The following is a 21,443-nucleotide window of genomic DNA, read 5'->3' as shown; positions in this document are numbered from 1 at the left end:
ACGTCTGTGGTGAAAGTGCTGGGAACAGAGGCAGTGCTGCTGCTTAAGGATTGCCATTGCTTTTGGTGACTCATAGTTCTCCATACCCTAGAGAAGTTTTAAATGAAGAGGAAAAAAAGAGAAATGGCAGTTACTAATTTTCCTGTAGAGCTTCTAAATATTCCCAAAGAATCTTGGCGGGGGGGATGTGTGTGGATAAACTTTACTAGCACAGGTGATTGCTGACTGTCAACGGCCTCCTGTAGATAACGCAGACTTAAGTTCTGAAAAGATTATTGTGGCCATTTTTATACAACATAAACTAGTGAAACACAGAATTTGGTATTGGGTAATCCTAAACGAGAAATTTGGCTACTGTTAAATATTTTAATTGGCTAACTCATACTTCAAAACACCAAATGATGAATTGAGTCAGTGACCCAGTGTATAGTATGTGTCCAGGTGACCTGCAGGGCATGCAGTGTTCCCTTTCCAGCTTTGTAGAAGAGGGACTAGTTGTTCTGAACATCAAAAATTTTAAATAGTAGGAGAAGAACCCTTTCAGAGAAGAGATTTTGAATGTTTTCTAGTCACACACAAATCCCTTGAAATGGATTGGAAGGAAATGGCAGTGGTACCTATACTACTTGATTTGGAGCTGGCAGTGGTTTTCATTTGCTGCCCCAAAACATAGTCCCTTTGACTTTGCAGACTGAGGCAGCATGCCTCTTCCTCCCCCTCCTCATTTCAGTTCTCCCACCTGCAACAGCAGCCATTCTGCTCTGGCAGAGAGAGGAGGACAAGTTTATAGTGGCTGCTGCAGCTGTCAGATGGAGGGCACCCTGGAGAGTGCAGAATGGGTACAAGTGCGTGCACGGTCCGCATACAAAAGGAGAACAGCTGTCTGTGGACAAGACTGAAACTTGGGCAGATCATTACGAAATACCTTTTTACATTTAAGCATTTAATTATTTATATACCAGGGCATGTAAGAGACGCGTCATAAATCATGATCCTAGTGTGCTGGATGTTGTATAAGCTTGGATAGATAAGACTTTTGCCTCCAAATGTCTGCTACATGTAAAACAAGGTAGTAGATGCATGTTTGCATTCAGCAGTTTACTAATATTGGTAAGTGGAACAAAAGATCCAGTGATCTCAAATTAAGTTTTTGACGGCATCACAGAAAAAGCAGATTTTAATGCAGCTGAGGTCAAAAGCTCTTCAGAAGAACTGTCTTAGAAGGTGTGCAGAAGTGGAAACAATGAAAATGAGAATGGGTAAGTGTGTGAAAATTTAAGTGGGTGATCAGAGGCAAGTTAACATTTGGGTATTGAATGTTAGATTACTGCTTTGGTGATTGTCAGTGGAGAACTGGAAAAAGGAAACAGGATGATTATCATGTGTATTCCTTTCAAATGTAAAGTAATTTAAAGAGAGACATCATCTTGGACAAAGAGAGGTGCAAGTTTGACAATTTCTATTTTGAATGTCATTTAATTTCTCAATTGCTATTCATATTTATTTTCTAGGATCCTCTTGTGCACTTACCAGAAGATATGGTAGCAAGAGCTTATAATATTTTTTCCATCACATTTAAATATGCAGTAGATATATTAACATGGGAAAAGGAAAATGAATTGCCTGGCCTAGAAATGATGTAAGTATAGTATTTGTCTTCTGCCTTTTAAAGGCTTGCAGATATTTACAGTAGAAAATGCAAGTTCTGATTTTAAGTATGTTTTCTGCCTTTCCTAATATTGTTAGGAATATTTTGTAGATAATAAAGTAATAGATTTGTTTTTCTCCTATTTTTTTTTTTTTTTACTTTTGTGGTTATACAGCCTATTTCTCTCCATAGCAATTATGAAACATTGTCTTTGTGATACCTTTGTTTTTTTAATATTGAAAAGGAAGTATTAGTTAAGTACAATACCCGAAAACAAGTGGTAGGTTAATTTCTTATGATCAAAGTTACTGAAATTCTGATGGCAAAAAAATTGTGTATTTTGGTAAGCCACTTACTACAAATTTGGAAGCGTAGCAGAATATCTGAGTGTATTTTAGCATCATAGTTATCATGGAATCATTTGTGACATCTTGTTAGTAACTTCTTTTACTTCTGTATTGTGTAAGTAAGAATGCTGTGTAAATAAATGATGGGAATCAAAAGATTGCACTGAATCTGTGTAAGCTTAGTAAGCAGTGGTTTTGAGGATTGTGGACTTTGGGCTTTTTAAGAGACTGCCAAGTTTTGTTGTCTAACAGACCTTCATGCAGTGTTAGGGAAACAGGTGTGGCAAAATAATGCCAAGACAGGTAAAATCTCTGAGAAGCTATGGGGAAGTGTATTGAACACAGCTGCACTGGAAGGAAATGCATTTTCCTTAGTAGGAAACTATCGATTCCTAACACATGTTCAAAAATAATAATCAGATTTAAGTATTGTCTTAAGATTTTGCTCATTTTGGACTTAATTCTGCAGGAAAGATGCACATTCCTGTAAAAGTTAGTGGTGGTCAGTCCTTTTCAAATAAATTGTTGATATATGTTCCAGTATAGCAAAGGAAGCCCAGGCTTGGGTTGTCTGCCTGGTGGAAAACTTTGTTAAACTAGAAGTTGATTATTTAAGATTACATTACTTTGAATTATATAAATTCAATCCTTGCTTTGAAGTGAGAAGAGTGACACTTACTACTGCATGCTGTTTAATGATGAAGTCCATACCTATGAGCAAGTTATTTATACTCTTCAGAAAGCTGTCAACTGCACGCAGAAGGAAGCTATTGGTTTTGCCACAACAGTAGATAGAGACGTAAGTAATTAAAAGTTCTAGCAATTAATTTATACTAACCTTAATGTTTATTTTATATGACTATAGTTACTTTAGTTTGTTTTCACAGTGTGGTGAATATGATTGAGCCCTGTGTGTCAGGCCACCCTAAAATGTCTTGACTCGTGGTCAATCCAATCCAGACCTAATGTTGAATATATGTTTTAATGTAACTATTGCAGTAAGTTTTGCGAGTGTAGTAGCAGGGTGTCTCTCACTGCTCTGTCACGGACAGGCAGCAGCTTTAGCTGATCCCTTACTGTACACCAGGGACCTGACTTTGAAAGAGCCCCTATGTGTGCTCCAAGCATGGGAAGTGCTGCTGAGAGTAACACCAGTCAACCGTGAGGGATAAAATCCATAATTGGCTGCTTTTGTTCCAGTGTTCATGGAGCTATTTGTGGGGGTTTTTTTAATTTAATTTTTTTTTTCATAATTGTCAGATGATAATGGCAGGAAGAAGTAAACAGTTTCATGCAGCATTTAGAAAGAACAATGAGTTCTGAATCACTACATGCTGAATATAATTTTAACTAGTACGTTGGTCTCGGAAGCATTCTGCCATCTGTGTTTGTGTTCTGGCTTGTGAGCATTTTTTTACAAAAGGGACCCTTTCTAGGGACAACTGCATGTTGTTGTTTGTGCCATGAACCTGTAAGCAGTTGCTGTGAAAATGAGTGTTGTTTTATGTTGCTTTGTTGGCTCTTGCCTCTTTTTGGGGGGTGGTATGGGGAGGAAGTCTCTTCCAAAATGGCAATGAGAGTGTCATTTTGGGTTGTTAAAGTACTTTTGAGAAGGTGGAATACTTCTGAATAGACACATGAGTGCATAGATATATGTGCATGTGTGTACGTATGTAAAAGAAATGAGAAGGTTATGCCTGAAACAATGATTTGGCATCAGACCAAAGCTAAAATCACTAAGCTATTCTGTGTATAATACACTATAAATTGAATCAACTATTCATTTTAATGTATGTATTGACAGTATAGAAAGATGCATACAATAGGGAAACCTTCCAGTTTTAAAATAAACCAAGTGCTTTAGTTGTATGTTTAAAAGACCAGTTAGCTTTAATACCTACTTTTTAAAAGGCATTGAAATGTCTGAAATAGCTTTAAATTCTACCCAAAGTAATGGCTGATGCATTAGTACTAAAGATAAGTTTCCAGTATTTTAAATAAGTGTGATTATTCACATCTTAAAAACAATATTTTATACAGAAATTTAATATAAGGGGTAACTGCATATATGGTATAATTTTATTTTATTTTGAAAAGTACAAGGTGCATTTTGGGAGTTCAAGCGTGTAACTATACACAGTACTTTAAAAAATGAAAATAGCATGAAAGCAAGAGTGGTTAATGTGCATCTAAAACTTTTATTGTATCTTTTACACTAACTTAAAATACAGCATTTGAACTTCCTGTTTATTAGCTGGTGGTAATGTTACTTCTTTACACATTTAAAGGGACGTAGGTCTGTTCGATATGGTGACTTTCAGTACTGCGATCAAGCAAAATCAGTAATAGTGGTAAGTAATACGATCTACTTATTTGCCTCATCCTAAGCAAAAAGAGGCTATGCTTCACAGTTTTGTGATATTGTTACCATAATAACTCTTTATATTTTACTAATACAAAGTGTTGGTGGCACTATTTACAATATGCACAGTAGAGGTGTCAAAATACAGGTTTGTGATCTGTTTTTGTTTTTTCTGCTGTGGTCTATGTTGCACCAAAAATAATTTCTTAAAAAGAAGTTTCTAGACAACTTCTCGCTTTAGAAAACAGAGTTTGATCAGGAACTTCAAATGTAATCTTTTAGAATTGCATGTCAGTTCAGATCAGCGAAGTTAAACTATTTCACTTTTTCTCCTATAGTATGAGGCTGTTTGCGTCTTTCACAGCCACAACTATGGAAATTGTTACTGATTGAATCCAAGTGTGAAACTACAAATACACTTCCATTTTGTGTGTGTGTGTTTATATGTGTATATATATTCATAATATCTGTATATTTACAAGGTTCTTCCATGTAAGAACATGGAAATAATATTTTCTATTTAATTTTCATTTAACTGCTGCAGTGCAGTACTTAATCACATGAAATAAATAGTTCATGTATAATACTACTACCACTGAAAAACAAACACGGCAGCTAGAGTTACTGACCTTAAACTATTTAAGGTATTTTGAAAACATTAACATATCTTTAAAGATAAAGTTGTGCAATATTTTTAACTTGCTGCCCATGCAGTCAAAGAGCAAATGGCTTTTATGTGTAATGTCTCACTATTATAAGGTTACTAACAGAGAGATGAGAGGCAATACTTTCTTGTTTTAACTCTGTGTTTAATTTGTATTTTTGAAAATAGTCTGTGGACAATCAGTTTCTTTCCTTGGTGGGCTGCTGTGTGACTTGCATGTCGTATGGAACAAATATGCATGACTGTCTGAGGTTGTGTGTGGGACTGCTTATCAGTAAAATGCAGCAGATCAGTGTGTACGCTGATAAGGGGCCAAGAGTGGAAAATGCATTGGCCTAAATACGTTGATATTGCATAATAAGGTCCTTCAAATATTAATAGGGTAAATGAAGTTTAGACTTTTTTGGTTTTGTTCCTTCCCTATGTAGGTGTTGGTAATTAGAATACGTATTAATATTAAATGATTGGAATTAATAAGAATGCTGTGTTTCTGTACAGAAATATATAATAGTGCTCACTTCAACATGCATTACCTCCTTTTTCCTTTTCTTTTTAAGAGAAATACCAGTCGTCAGACAAAGCCATTGAAAGTACAAGTTATGCATTCATCTATAGTTGCCCATCAGAGCTTTGGTCTGAAGCTCCTAACTTGGCTTGGCAATGTTATTGGATATTCAGGTGGGCACACTTGAACTTTTTTGAGATAAGTTAGAGAATATTTGTGAGGCACGCTGAATTCCTGAAGCAATGTTGACTACTTTTTGCAGTTATGTAATATATAAGGCAAAGCTATCAATAACTTGTCAGACTTCATTCTGTTTTCTCTTATTGGAGTGCTGTTCCGAGTTCTAACTTCCGTATGAAAGTGCTACCAATCTTACTTCATCTTCTCGGGTACTTCTTTCTGTTTACTTGCTGTTGAACAGAAGCTGAGAATAGCTGTCAAATGCTGTATGCCAACAAGCTATTTTTCAGCCCCTAGTTCTTTTTAAATGAATGCAGTAAGCTGAAAATAACCTGTCTGATTAGATAAAACAAAATATTCAGAAGTAATTTGATGAATGATGATGACAGTGATTGCTTCAGTTTTTTTGCTAAGTAGAACAACAGAGAAAATTCAAGGAATGTATGGGGCTTTTGGGGTAACTATAGAAGCCAACAAAGTATTAATCAAATACTTCAAGGTTTCTTCAAAGGAATCAAAATGCACAGTATCATTTTTATGGGAAGGCTCTGTGTTTGTTTTGGCTTGGTTCTTCCTTTGTCCTGATGAACCGTAAGGCTGTGAAGATGTGAAGCATGAGGGGGGAAGTGAAAGGAAAATGTTTCAAACTGCTGATATGTAGAAATGCAGATACAGTCCCCAATGCACTTTCTGTGTTCTTTGCATCTGTAAATGTTAACAAGAATTATTAGCAAAGCACACTCAGCTGTATTACTGCATATATGTTCTGTGCAGGTGTAAGATTTCTTCAGATTGTATGTTTTATTAGTCTGATAGTTGAAAAAATAGCCAAGATTTCAGGCAAAGGATCTCTATATTGTGTTACCTTTTTAGAAAGAGTAGTTTAGCTTTGTATAAAGTTAACTTTTAAAAATACGTAAATCAAACTTTTGAAAAGTTACAGTAGCAGTTTGTTCAACTATTTGCCGGTGTTGCTGGCAAATGATAGGTATTAATACAAAGGAGAGACATGAAGATATTTAATTTCTGAGATAAATTTTCCTTTCAGTGTAATGGGTAGGCAGCCTTTCTCATCTCTTTAAGCACAGCTTTGTGCCATGTCATTTGCTCCAGGTGCTGGTCACTAATTTTCGGCACTAAATTACAGTTGCAAAAAAGTAACCTGAATATGTTAATTTGGTATCAAATGACAGATGAAAGCATAGAATTTATAGTTTGATTTGTGTGTGTGGTGTTTCTGAAATTCTGCAGAGCTCACTTCATTAAATACAGTGTCCTTTATGATTCAGAAGGGCAAAAATAATGTTTGATGGTAAGCAGTATGTATACATTTTGTCTGTGACCTACATGCTCAACTACTTGAAATGCCTTACACACCTTGGGATGCAGTCTTGCAGTGTACTCTGGAGCCTGGTTTTGTGAAATGCATTTTTGAAAACGTTGGTTTCCCTTAGCTTTTTAACAAACACACCCAAGCATCTAGATTCTGTGTAATCTTTTAGACAGCCTGTTACTGTTCATCTGTAACATGGGGTGATAGAATTGCATTGCTTAGATGGTTACACTTAAATGTCCTTGACCAAAGGGCAATTGGCAGGTGGAGGGGTGTTCTGCTGTGCCACAAAGTCAGGTTGGATGATTGCTGTGAAATGAGTGTTATTAAAACTCTCGTTGGTGAATAAAGGGAAAAACCTTGGTGTGGAACTTTGTCACAAGCTTGCCTACCACATTCTTTCTAGCAAATGTCAGTACTTCAGGAATATAAGCATGTGTGCTGTTTGTTGAACAATGCAGTAGTTTCCATTAATTTGTTATCCTTCATAAGAGTAGTTGGAATTGAACTCTGCAAGGCAAACCCCCCCCCCACCCCCAAACTGCTACAGCTGTTCACAGGCTGTATAGAGCTGCACCATGCAGTGTGTGGTATGGTGTACGTGGCACTAAGCCACTGCCACCTGTACCCGAGATGGCTAAGCGACGTGCAGAAATAAGGACTAATGCGTGTGAGTCATATAGTTGTGTTGGTGAATCTGCGTTAACTGCAGTGCAAAGCTAGGTTGAACATTGTTAATATGAGCGTGTTTGTGTTGTGTTCTATTGCAGATGCAGGCTTGTTTGCAAGCATATAATAACTTATGTGTTCCTATAATAACAATTGTTACTGCTTTCCATTAGAAAAAATATGTAGAGAAGCTTTAAAATAATAACAGCTAGTAAGTGTAAACAAAAAACTCATATATGAGTATCTGAGTCATTTCATATATGAATTATATTTTCCTTTTGATTGGAGTATAAAGAGGAAAAATATAACCCAGAAAATTAGCCTGCTGTATAATAATTTCTTATATTAGTAAGCGAGCACTATATTTAAGAAAGTACATTTCTATTTGATAACTTTGAAACACATTATTGTGTTTGGCAATTTTCACAAGGTTCCTAATGTTCCATAAGGTCAATGAGAAACTTGCATGGTATAAAATATTTGTGTTTCTGTCAGTCAAATATGAGCAGTGTTATTCAGTTGTCAAGGAGAAGAGAGTCCTATGGCTTCTACTGTGTCTTATGAAAATGCCAGCATGTCAAAATAGTGTACAAGTTTCTGTTTAAGCTATAACTAACTTACATAATTTCTCTTCATTAAGATGGCCTTCGTCGAATATTGTGTCAGGTTGGTTTACAGGAGGGACCAGATGGTGACAATTCTTCCCTTGTGGATAAGCTGATGCTGTATGATGCTAAACTGTGGAAAGGTGAGTTTTCTCAAACTTCTGCAAAATACTACAGAATGCTATGCATAAAAGTTTTCCCTTTACTGTATCTTGCTAATGTTTGATCATTTTTACTGAGGTGTATTGTAGATAGAACTGCCTGCTTTGTTATAATCTGTCCCTTCATGATGCACTCCAAATACGGTGAAGACAAGAACACAAGGGGACCATTTGGAGATGGGATTGGTTTTAGATCTAATTTTTCAAAGTAGTCTGAAATAAGGCTGACTTGGATATGCACAGGATAGTGACAGTTAAGGGAGATAGAGTAAATAATAGAGTGATTTGAGGTTTGCATGTTTTATAAGATCTCGGCATCTATACCGTATCTACCAAAATGCCTCTTTTTTTAAGCGATAGTGCAGAAGTTTTCTGCTTTGACTTCTGTCTGTGTTCATGAGGTATTCTTAAGTGTTCTGAGAACATTCAGTGAAAACTACTGTTCTGTTACTTTAGAGCCCTTAAAATTTTAAAAGCCTGATTGATACAATGGGATTGGGTAGAAAGTTGTAATTTTGAGGAAGCAGAGGTAGTTAATTTCTTTTCCATCGTGGGTTCTGTGTCTGATTTGATATCCTGAAAGGGCACAGAAGGCCAGGTGTATCAAAGAGAAGGCAGAGGATAATGCCTTCTTCAATATATCTGTCCTTTCCTTATTTAAACAGGCATATAGTATTTTGAAGATTGCTACCCTCTCCCTACTCCCCAATATCTTTTGTTTGTTCTTCCATTCTGATAGCCTAGAGAGTAGTAACATCTCTTTGTGGTCCGTCTTGGGAACTTCTTGGAGCAGCAATAAAAGAAGTGAGAAGTAAGATGGAAAGTGGATGTAGTATGGAGAAAATTTATTCTTCTAGGTTTTGTTTATCTAATACCTTTATCTTGTCTGGGTGAATTCAGGGGTTTTGGGGGTTTTTTCTGACTGCAAATTTCATTATCTGAAAGGTACAACTTTTGTGGATGATTATAACATTTTTAATACAGGTTTTGTTAGGCTAATGTCTTTCATGTAAGCAAGGAGTAACTTTTACATTTCTATTTCAACATCAGTATTTTTCTACTTTTTCATGTTGTCGTGATTTAACCCCAGCTGCAACTAAGCACCTCACAGCTGCTCGCTCACCCCTCCTCCCCCTCCAGTGGGATGGGGAAGAGAAATTAGGGGAGGGGGGAAAAGTAAAACTCCTGGATTGATATAAAGACAGTTTAATAGGACAGAAAAGGAAGGGAATAATAATAATAGAATATACAAAACACGTGATGCACAATACAATTGCTCACCCCTTGCTGGTTGATGCCCAGCCCATTCCTGAGCTGTGGTCACTGCCCCCAGCCAACTCCCTCAGTTTATGTACTGGGCATGATGTTACATGGTGGGGAATATCCCTTTGGCCAGGCTGGGTCAGCTGTCCTGGCTGTGCCCCCTCCCAGCTGCTTGTGCACCTCCCCGCTGGCAGAGCATGGGGAGCTGGAAAGTCCTTGACTGAGTATAAGCACTACAGCTACTTAGCAACAACCAAAACCATCAGTGTTAACAACATTATTCTCATACTAAATGGAAAACACAACACTACACCAGCTAGTAGGAAGAAAATTAACTCTGTTCCAGCCAAAGCCAGGACACGTGTTCCATAGTTACTCTGCATTAAGGAAATGGTGTAATAAATTTTGGCTCAAGTGACCTACAGGAAGAAATGGTACATGTATGCATGTATTTCCAAGCTGCATACAGTCAATTCTCATTTGCATTGATAATATTTTCTGGGTTGCTGCTCAGACAGACTAGAAATTCAGAGATAACGAAGCTGATTATTTTGCAGAGTTATTCACAACTAACAAAATTTACTGCAGATCCCAGGACTTCTCATAATAGTGTGCTCTTTTTTTTTTTCATGGGCTGTCCAAATCCTCTGTTTACCCTGAGGAAGAGTAGAGTTCGATTCTTGTTTGTCTGATTTGCCCTATGGAGGTTTATGTTCCCATTCAACAGCTCACGGTTATCTTACACAGGAGTAATAAATAATGCCATTTGAAGAATTTTGTTTTATGTATTCTTCTTTGTCGTTTGCTACCACCTGACAAACTTAACCAAAGCAGATTCTGCTCTGAAATGCACACTTACCTCATCTGTAAAAGTTTACTTTTCTAAATGTTTCCATAATACATTGATAGAAAATAGTGACATGCAATATTTCATTCATTTTTCTTGATAGGAGCTAGAAATGTGTATCACCAGTTATTCATGAGCAGTCTGCTTATGGATTTGAAATACAAGAAACTTTTCGCTATCCGTTTTGCAAGAGTAAGTATCTTTCTTACAAAGAGCCATTAAATGCTTAAACTGTCTAGTGAAGAGAGTCTAGTTAGCATACAGTGCTTCAAATGAACTGTTACCTAGAATATCTTTCTTTTTTTTGGAGAAGTTGAAATTAAATGCTCACTACCTTATTTCCATCTTAAAAATATTAGCTATATGGCATCTTATCTCCTGGGAAGAAAATGGGCTTTCCAGGCTCCCTAGAACTAAAGCAGTTCAGATGTTTTTGTCTTCACTGTCAGCTATGCAGGGTGTCACTTCTTAAGAGCTAATCACTTCTCATTGTTGAGGTGTAAGTTGTTACAGCACTACTCCAGAAATAGTGCTGAAATTGAGTTATGCTGATTAGTATTTCTACAGTAACTAGTATTTGAAATGCTTTAAATCAGCACCGCAAAATTCTGCTTGCTCTGCTGAAGACAAATAACTTTTTTGAGTAGAAAATAAAATACTAGCCTTTATTGTGAAAATGAGAGTGAGTATATCTCACATGTGAGCATATTAAGTTGTCATGTTCTTTGTACAAAGTATCTATATAATAGTCTGTAAGAGCTACTCTTCCCTCTGTCATGGCATTAAAAGTTTCCCAGAGCAGACATATAAATAAAAAAATCAGGTCAGTGTGGATTAGAGGTGAATTTCCCCTTGTTGTTTAGAATTACCGGCAGTTGCAGAGAGATTATATGGAGGATGATCACGAACGGGCAGTATCGGTGGCTGCTCTGTCTGTCCAACTCTTCACTGTACCTACTCTGGTGAGTAGTGCCTGTCTTTCTTTTAAAAACTGATAGTTGGCACTCCTTGCCTTTTTTTGCCTCCTTAATAGAACTATGAGCGATTGCAGAGTGATTTTATGAAAGATGACCACGACAGAGAGTTCTCAATTGCTGACCTCTCGATACAGATATTCACAGTGCCTTCTCTTGTAAGTACTAAAAGACCAAAAAAGGAAATCTTTATTTGTTAAAAGCCACTCAAGGTTCTTGAATCAAGACTGCAGATTTCTTTAACATTACTGTGGAAATGCAGGGCACTGCTGCTGCACAGCAATCAGACTGCTTACAGACATTGCTATGGGTTTAGAAGTTAAGGTGTTCAGTATTGCAAAGTTTGAATCTGACTTCCCAGAGTGGGCTGGGTATCTTTGATTTTTCTTTTTACATTCTTCTTTTACCTTTTTTTAGAAAGGTACTTAAATGTTTTTTGAGACATACACATAACATTTAAATTCCTCATCATCCTGAGCCACAGTTACTGTTCTTAGGAATCTACATTATGGTTTGCCTGTCACATTTTCAGAGCATACCCTTCTGGTGCAGTTTTATAAATGATCCACTTTATTTTCCAATCAACACAAATGCAAACAAGAATTGTTTCATGAGATTCCTTACTTCCTTTGGTATTTCTAGACTCGGATAATGCCTTCTTTCAGGTTTCCAGTCAATTTTTGTTAATGGTGCTTCAGGCACTGTTACTTCTCCCAGCTCACTAACTGCTGGTCTTCCAAACAAGCATAAGCTGGTGAGAAACATCTTTTTTTTGCTCCAGTCTCCAAATAAGTCTGTCTGTGTATTACAAACTAGAAAAAATAAACTTTGGAGCTGTACTGGAAACAAAAGCCTGATTTTTTGATATCCAGAATTGTTTAAAAAATGAATGCTTCTGAATCCTTCCAAATTTAATCAACTTAATTGAGCTTTAAAATTCAGTAGTAGCATGGCAGTTATGACATTGAGCAAAGTTTTTCAGTTTCCTAGGACCTCAGGATTTTGTTTCCATGGTTCAGGGCAATATTGTGTTACCTCTTTCAATTTTGATGCTGTCAATAAGAAGGTTGCCAATATTCAGACTTAACAGTTAGACTTAAGCAACTAATATTCAAATGGTTATGGTGGTATTTTTCCTTTAGCAGATGGGATGGTGGAATAGGTGTATTTAATAATATTTTTTTTAAAGGAATTTCTAACATTTCCTTAGAGGAGAGTAACTGCAGTGTCCCTTTTACATGTTTTCTATTTCAAAAGCCTGCAAAAAAATAAAACAAATTGTTTTTAACTGTTTTGTGGAAGGATAGAATAGACATGACATGAAAGTAACTATGATAAGCTTCTAAATATATTTAGAACCATTTGAATTCATTCGTAACAGAATGAATAAATTGAAGAATGTAAAACCACCCCACCAGTAACATTTTCAAACTGATCTTAGTAATTTAAGAGTCTGAGCTCTTAAGTAACTGAGGTTGCTTGGTTTGAAGGAGGGTAGATGCTTGTGTTGATGGTGATCATCCCCCACAGTAGCATTTTGGAAACTGTATTTTGGAGTATCATTAGCAACTGTAGAACCCAGAAGCTCTAGTCAACAACCACAGTGTTGTTGCGATAGATCAGAGTGGCCAATCTTCTTGAATCTACCAGCCACATAATAAAATTCTCATGGGATCCGAGAACTGCAAGACTCATCCCGTTTACCTTGGAGAACCAACAGAACGGGGTAATTCTGGAAGAGCTCACAAGTAGGAGATGGCAGAAACTTCTTAGTGGCCTCTACTCTGTTGTGGGGTTGGGTTAGGTTAGGTTGGATGTGGAAGACAATCTTCATCGGACTTTGTGATGCCTGCTGATTTGTTTCCTACAACACTGGGATATATGCAATAGCCCTTGAGGGGAATCATAAGTCATTCCATGTAATTTCCGTGTGGAAATTGCACTATACATTTCCTTGGCAGTTCAGAAGACACACTGTTCACCACAGTGCTTGACAGTTTGTAAACAGAAAGTAGAAGAGCTGTTACTCCCTTAAAGGGCTCATACTTAAATTATATGAGAGAAGACAACACATACTTAAAAGGGAGGTACAAGTTAATTATAAGACACGTAACATACGTCTCAATGTCATAATTATATAGGTTAGCAAGAGCCTAACCATAACCAAACTTCTGTGCAGAAGGGTTCTGAAGAGAGAGACCTGGATTATGATAATTTCTGGCAAAATTTTTTTTTTTTCTTCTGTGAATGTTTGGAAGATTGGCTTTCAATATAATCTTCTGTTTTAATTATTGATGTAACTATTTTGTCTAAAAAATCATGTATTTTATAAACTTCATGGTGCAGTGTGAAACTTGTTAGCTGTGTCTGTTAATTACAGCAAATTTCAATGTACTTTGGCATAGGCTCGAATGCTAATAACGGAAGAAAATCTCATGACCACTATCATCAAAACTTTTATGGACCACTTAAGGCACCGTGACATCCAAGGCAGATTTCAGTTTGAACGTTACACTGCTCTGCAGGCTTTCAAATTCAGGCGTGTTCAGAGCCTTATTTTGGATCTCAAGTAAGTATATTAACTATGTGCTAATTTGATGGGGGGTGGGGGACTGGAATACAAAATTAACACTTGCATATTTCTAATCTACCCAGGTATGTGCTGATAAGTAAGCCAACTGAGTGGTCAGATGACTTGAGGCATAAGTTCCTAGAGGGTTTTGATGCCTTCTTAGAATTACTCAAATGTATGCAGGTAAGTATATCTGAGAATTAAAAAATTTTGCAAAAATAAAGCAGGAAGTTAGCTCTCATGATATAAAAATGGGGTAAATTTAATGTACTTTCCATTTAATAACTTCAATATAGTATAACTTTTGGACTTGTCATGTTTTCCTGAAACATAAGATCTCACCTAACTTTATTTAGTTTGTTGTAGAGGGCAGTAAAAAGAAAAGAGTCGTTCAAAAAGAAAAATGTCATTTTGGTTGTATTTTGCAGCTGTACAGGCAGACAAGACAATTAATTGTGCGAATGAAATCTGGTCTGTATTAACCAACTTTCCCTCATAGGAGGAGCTCCAGTTACTACCTAAGTGTTGAAGAGTTGCTCCTTGTATTGAGGAATACATAGTTCCAGAGATACAAATAGACCTCTTCATTGTGTTTTTTTTTTTTTTCCCCAGCCTTTTCATGTGCTATGTTACCTTAAGAGGAGTATTTTCAAAGCAGTGCAGCTTTTACAAGGGCAAATTGACTGTATCATCAGTAAGGTAGAAATCAGAATCACTCCCACCCTTCAGTACTTCAGCAGCATACTTTTCTCAGTACTTGGCTTTCATTAGTCTGTTTATGGTAGTCTCTTGAATATATTGCAATCCTCAGATCATGCTGGGTTTTTTTCTTCTTATGCCAAGAGCTGATTTAGGTACTGTAGTACCCGGACTTTAGTTAGTACTTAACTGCATTTAATAGCACATCCCTAGAAAATATATTCAAAAAACAAAATGTGTATGTAACATAGTGTATGTATGCAAACATTGTTGTACTGCTCATAATACTGAAATCTCTGCAGGTGTTAATAATAAGTAAATCTCTTCTTCAAAACCTTTCTTGTTCCAGTATTATTCTCTTCCAATTCCTGTTTCATTTTCTTGTTACTATTTAGATGTGTATAATTCTTTTTCAGATGGTCCCAAGCTGCTCTTTTCCTGTTGTAGCAAAGATATATTTATAAGGGCAGGTAGCCACTGTCTCACACTTAGGCTAATGTTGTCAATGTATTTCAGTGATATATTGCTGAAATGCTTAATTCTTTTTGTTCTAGGGTATGGATCCAATAACTCGTCAAGTAGGACAACACATAGAAATGGAACCAGAATGGGAAGCAGCATTTACATTGCAAATGAAATTAACACTTGTTATTTCAATGATGCAGGACTGGTGTGCATTAGATGTAAGTTCTTTCTGAATTGGTTTTCGATGTGAATGTGTGAAAAGGGGAAAAAACCCATATATGTATGTAACAATTGACCTAAGCGCATAACTGCACTGTAAGCCAAGGTCTTTGTCTCTGAGCAAGTGCAAATCTTTGCTGTATTTAAACACATCTTTTATGGCTTGAACTGACCAATTCATTAAGAATGTGGTTAAGCCTTTTAAAAAACACTGCAGAGGGAGTTCTGTCATGTATCTGAAAAGTTGTGATCATCACAACCCTGTCAGGTTACAATTTTCAGAGAGGAGGGAATAGAAGAATAGGCCCTGGATCTACCAAATGCTCCCTGATTATAAACCAGGTTTCTACTCCATAAGTGTTTCAAGGTTCTGGAGTACGGAACTTCAGCGTGGTAAAATATGGCCGTGGAACAAATGATCCTAGAATATTTGAACATTCAAGCTGGCTTTAATCTGTCACTGTTAGTTAATGTGCAGGTTTTACTAGCCTAGCATGATCATTGCTCAAAAAGTTCCCATAATATCCGTTACAAAAAAAACCCCAAAAATCCTAGTGGGCTTTTTTCTAATCTGACATACCGGTATGAGTTTAGTAATCTGTGCCCCCTTAATTCAGGTCCTTTTGTTGAATTCCTTATCTTAGTTTTGCAGGACTATTAATAAAGGCAAAAACCTCGAACCTATCAGACTTTTTTATGTTGGCTGTATTATTTTCCAGAGCTTTGGGTTTTTTTCATAATCTCTGTAAACTGCAATCTTTCTTTTAGGAAAAAGTGTTAATTGAAGCTTACAAGAAATGCCTGAATGTGTTGATGCAGTGTCATAGTGGTTTTACTGACGGAGAACAGCCTATTGTTCTCAGTATGTGTGGACATTCAGTTGAGACCATCAGATACTGTGTTTCTCAGGAAAAAGTTAGCATTCATCTCCCTGTTTCACGTTTACTTGCAGGTATGAACTAGTTTAAAAATATTTCAGAAAATGAAAAATGTAGAAATGTGATTTGTATTTGTCTGTACATAAGGAACCACACAACAGTTGTTTTAAAGCCTGAATAGGATGCGTTTCAGCCATTTTCTAGCTGTTTGACAGCTTCTAGGCAAAATGTTCCCAAGCATTGGAGAAGTTGTTATTGTTTTAGGCCTAGGGGAGAGTGTCTCATGCCTCTGGATTTGTCAGTGGGCTGTGTTGTAGGCAGTTATTGCTGCTTTTGCCACTTGAGCGATGCAAAAGAAATGTGACAAAATATGGACTGTAGTTGACTTTTGAAATATGTTTAGCTGTCAGATTGAATAGACTAATCAAACATTTTGTTAGAGAACAGATTTAGCAAACAGATGTGTCACCAGGAGATTAAGGTATGTCTGTCTTTATATTGTGTCTATCTTGTTCAACAGTTGTGTTGAAAAAAGGTTGGCAAATATTAGTTTACAGAATTGGAAAGTTGTATGATAAAAACAAATTCACAGGTAATGAAGTGAAAAAGGTAGTTCTTAGGTAAAATACTATGCATCTCAGAGTCAAATAACTTTGAATGTTTGAATCTTTAAGCAATACCCTTGTACCTTTAAAACAAAGCAAACCAGAACACCCTTCTGTATTTTGTAGGGGCCTCATTATAGTTCCTGAGGTATTGTATAAACCTCTAAGGATTGATAGAAAGGGTGAGGTATCTGTTGTTGATAATTTGTCCTGATAGACCAAGGACTCCTAGCTGTTGCTGAGCGGACATGACAGTCAAAAGAAAGGCAAGAATCTCACTTGTACTGCAAGTTTTAAGCAGATACAGTGGGAAAACTAATTCTTCTAAAATGTGTGCTTTGTAATATGTCTCTTCAGGAAGTAGCTGTGTAGCTCCAGGATGATAAATCTGTAGACTGACTTGTAGCTGTGTCCAGAAAATGGCCTAGTAGTAAATTAGATGACCTTTTTTGTCCTATTTGAATAATATAAAATATTTTGTGTAATATTATGTCTGTATTTGTTTCATGTATTTATGTAGGCTTGCATGTTTTGCTGAGTAAAACTGAAGTGGCATATAAGTTTCCAGAACTGCTACCCCTGGTATGTAATTAAATGTAGCATATTCATTAAATATAATTTATGCTGAATGCTAAATTGGTTGTCTAAGTGTAGGATATTATTAAATAAAACAAAGGGCCTTTTTCTATGAATTCTATTCTGAGAGACTAACTTTAGTAGATAAAATTACCTCTTAAAAGATTAATATCTAGATATTCATGAGTGGAGCATAAGCAATCAGTATTGCTCTCTTAAGTAACTTAAGACTCGGGTTTAAGGTTTGTGTTTTGTTCTTTATGCATTACCTCCTTTTTGTAGTAGAAACTGTTTTTAGGAACTCCTGCCAGGATCTGATTCCTTCTTCTTGGCCTAAGTTCTATGTTTCTTCCCCAGCTGTTTCTTGCTTCTTGCATGTTCTTATTGATGTGCTGTTTCTTGAAGGGGAGGTTAAAAAGAACAAGATAAATGTAAAAGCAGAGAAAACATAACTGGGAGAAGAAATCTCAGTGTCTTTTGAAAGAAAAAATACTTACCTTTTGAATGAAAGCAAGCAAATGACAATGTTATTAAATTGATAGTGTTGATGTTTTAAAATATGAAACCTACTGTCTTTAAGAATAAACTAAACCCCTTGTGGAGTACTTCTGTGGAACAAAGACAGAATGCAAGGCTGGCTAACCATGACTGGATAGATTGTGAACAGGCTTATCAAACTTTTGTAATAAGTTTGTTGGATTTGCTTCTCTTTTGTATCGCTAAAATATTTGAATGATCACAAATATCATCCTCCTTCATTTCAATCCCTTTTTCTTTTATATATATTTCACTGTATATATATAAATATTGCATTTTCTTAATGCAGAGCGAACTTAGCCCACCTATGTTAATAGAACATCCCCTACGATGCCTAGTCCTCTGTGCCCAAGTGCATGCAGGGATGTGGAGAAGAAATGGGTTCTCTCTTGTTAATCAGGTAAGTAGCTGTAGAGACACTGTTTTCTGGTAACTCGCCCGAGATAATTCAGACCTTAAAACCTCCCCTTTCTGTACTGATTTCAGATTTCTCTTATGTAAGTCTTATGGGAGGCAATGCAAGATAGGCATTTATACCGGCACTCACATCATTTGGATATTTGTACCTTTAAACTGGTCTTTGATTTCTTAGTCAGCAGTTGCTTTTTTGCTTCAGGACTGCTACAGTGCTCAGTGAATTTAGTGCTCTGTGCATAAAGAAGTTTTAGTATAATGTGGTTAATGACTCCTAGCCTTTTTAGTGTATATTGTCCAACAGCAGCATGAAGTGCAGGATCTTTGGTAAGGCATTCATTACCTTCACATAGAAGTGTGCCAAGTATGAAAATATGCACCATTAAGATACTGTTGCTATTTATGTTTATAAAGTAATTGAAATCCAAAGACCACACACAAGCATTAGAACCAGTGTAGAACTGAGTGTTTCTTGGCTTTTATCTCTTGCACTTCTTTCATGCTTCTGGAGAATAGCTCCATCCATCTCTCAACTTATGTTCTCTGTGTTTGTACGAATTAGGTCTTAGGTGTTTCAAGCATAACAACTGTAAAATGGGTACTGTAGTGTCAGTGCTACCCACCAGGGTGATAGTCTAAAGTGATTTTTTTCAGCAAGACATAGGTTACAACAGAAGTGGGATTTAGTTCTGTGTGGTTTTAACTTAATTTATTTCCAAGAAACTTCTTTCCCTCCCGCAAGCTCCCATCTTCACTAGATAATTGCAGTGCCTGTGTACTAGGAGGCTGAAATAAGCTGCTCAAATATATTATGTTCTGACACTTCTTGCCTTCTAACCTAAAGCATCTTTATAAGGTGATGTCCTTTATTGTCATTATTAAAGCAAAAGGAGCTCTAGTTATGTACAATTACAGCAGCACCCATATTACTCTAGACACACATCAAATCTGAAATTTCAGCATAGCTTTTGATGGAGAAATAAGCCTGTGTCTTAATTTCCCCTTGTTGTCGGCATCTTGAAGTTAAGAGCCTGGTTTAGTTTAGGTAATATGGCTCCCATGGTCTGGAATTCCTTTCTCTTTCCTTGGGCGATGGAGAGCTTGTGTTCAGCTAGCTCCTTTTGGATATTTTTCCAGAAGATAGGAATGGGCATCTATGTGTGGATTATTAGTGTGGGGAAGAGAGGGAAGGCATGCCTACCTCTCTTCCATCTAATTCTGGTGAGAAATGGTGTGTCTCTAGGGCAAAGTGTAGTATGGTGAAGATTGTTGCCAGTCCCAGGTAGAAACGTGACAGCCCTCTCTATTTTTCCCTTAATTGTGATAGAATCAACCTTTCCCACATTTCAGTGCCAGGCAATGATTGCAGTGTTCCTCCCGCTTGGTGCGGTACTGCTGAGTTCACTCCCAGGATGGTTCAGGTTAAATATGGTTCTATCACAGTATTAACATCTTGCTGAAACTGGCAGTTCCTGAAAGATTGTATCTCAAATTAAAGAGCAATTCATGGAGCAAAGAACGAACATTTCCCCAACTGCAATGGCTTTCTCTCCTGTGAATTTCAAACAGTTAATTGTTAAACAAGTAGCTGTATTAAAATGTAGCTCAAAGAGGTCCACAAGATTTTTTCCTTCTAAGTGTATGCAATCTAAACATTAGATGCATACAACCCAGGCAGCAACTGTGCTTGTTTTGTGCTGTATAAAAATGCTTTTTGCATACAAATATATTTGTATAATTTTTTCAAATCTTGGATTCATTTTTTGTTTACTAATACTGTGTAACAAAGTTTGTTTTTCCAGAATGAAAATAAGTCTAGATTAAATAGGATGGTTTTTAATTATTGTGGTTTATTTGTTTCAGATTTATTACTACCATAATGTGAAGTGCAGGAGGGAGATGTTTGACAAGGACATAGTAATGCTTCAGGTAACCACATGTACCAGTTTGCATTTTTATCAAGCATTCAGGATATGTGTGCATGTGTGTTTAGCTCCATCAGAACCTTTTAATGACAAGGAAAAAAAGTAAATTTTTGTGCAAGAACTTGTAGTTTTTATTGTATCTGTGTCTTTACGGGTTAATTTGTAAAGGAAACACTATTGTAATCCTTGTTTTTTAAATATGCTGTGGAAAGTGCAGAATATTTTGTGTAACGTGTATGTAATGCTACATTTTCAAGAATGTAGTATTTTAACTAATAGGTCGTGCTGTACTGGCAGCAGCGTAAGTGTGCAGGTTGTCAGTAATGTACTTAACGTATGTGTTGCCTCTTCTCCCTCCCTTCAAAGTTGGCATCAAAAATGCTGGATGGAAAGTGGAACCCCATACAGTAGTTTGATTCTCCCCCTCAGGAAGAGGTTTTACAAATCTGTCAGTCTGCTTAGCTCTGACACAGAGAGGTCTGGTGCATTACTTCTACATTGAGAGTGATGAAAGCTAAAATTTGTAGCTTGGGGTGTGTAGCTCACCTAGAGCGCAACATGTTTTCTCAGAAAATCCCTCAAATCTTCCCTAGAGTTAGCAATACCCAATACGATGCATATGTCCTGAGTTACTTCTGCTTTCAGACGTATTTCCCTGAGGCTTGATCTGCCCTTGATTTTTTTATGATCACCTGCAGCTGCCCATTTGGGTAGACATCCTTCAGTTTTGTTGGAAGTTATTCTGTCTTAAAGATGGTCCCATTGGCAACAATAAACTAACAACAAATATTCATAATGGGCTAATTTAGATACTTTGTTTAATAAACAGAAAAAAATTTTGGCCAGTCATTTTCAGAGATGGCAGTAAATGTTTGTGGCTATGTTGAAACATTAGTATTATTCTTTCCAGGAAGGATTGGGAAGTCTTGCTAAAGTCTTCAGCTTTTGTTTTGGGGATTGGAATTTTTTTTTAAAATCTTTGTGCTATATACTAA

At 36.6% G+C, this 21,443-nt stretch overlaps 1 protein-coding gene across 1 annotated transcript in view; it reads left to right on the top strand.

Moving 5' to 3' along the window:
• Positions 1–21,443, top strand: part of UBR2 (ubiquitin protein ligase E3 component n-recognin 2) — a 52,607-nt gene that overhangs the window by 6,344 nt on the left and 24,820 nt on the right. Inside the window, exons 4-17 of the mRNA XM_010292390.1 lie at positions 1,512–1,639; positions 2,656–2,794; positions 4,284–4,346; positions 5,579–5,699; positions 8,349–8,456; positions 10,688–10,776; positions 11,448–11,546; positions 13,964–14,127; positions 14,214–14,313; positions 15,384–15,512; positions 16,282–16,465; positions 17,517–17,578; positions 18,399–18,509; positions 20,387–20,452. Coding sequence (XP_010290692.1) covers positions 1,512–1,639; positions 2,656–2,794; positions 4,284–4,346; positions 5,579–5,699; positions 8,349–8,456; positions 10,688–10,776; positions 11,448–11,546; positions 13,964–14,127; positions 14,214–14,313; positions 15,384–15,512; positions 16,282–16,465; positions 17,517–17,578; positions 18,399–18,509; positions 20,387–20,452 — 1,563 coding nt within the window. The remainder of the gene's footprint in view (positions 1–1,511; positions 1,640–2,655; positions 2,795–4,283; positions 4,347–5,578; positions 5,700–8,348; positions 8,457–10,687; positions 10,777–11,447; positions 11,547–13,963; positions 14,128–14,213; positions 14,314–15,383; positions 15,513–16,281; positions 16,466–17,516; positions 17,579–18,398; positions 18,510–20,386; positions 20,453–21,443) is intronic.

The sequence above is a fragment of the Phaethon lepturus genome, unplaced genomic scaffold (genome assembly GCF_000687285.1).
Source record: "Phaethon lepturus isolate BGI_N335 unplaced genomic scaffold, ASM68728v1 scaffold24338, whole genome shotgun sequence".
In the NCBI taxonomy this organism is placed as follows: Eukaryota; Metazoa; Chordata; class Aves; order Phaethontiformes; family Phaethontidae; genus Phaethon; species Phaethon lepturus.
This window is presented reverse-complemented; position numbering and strand designations above follow the sequence as displayed.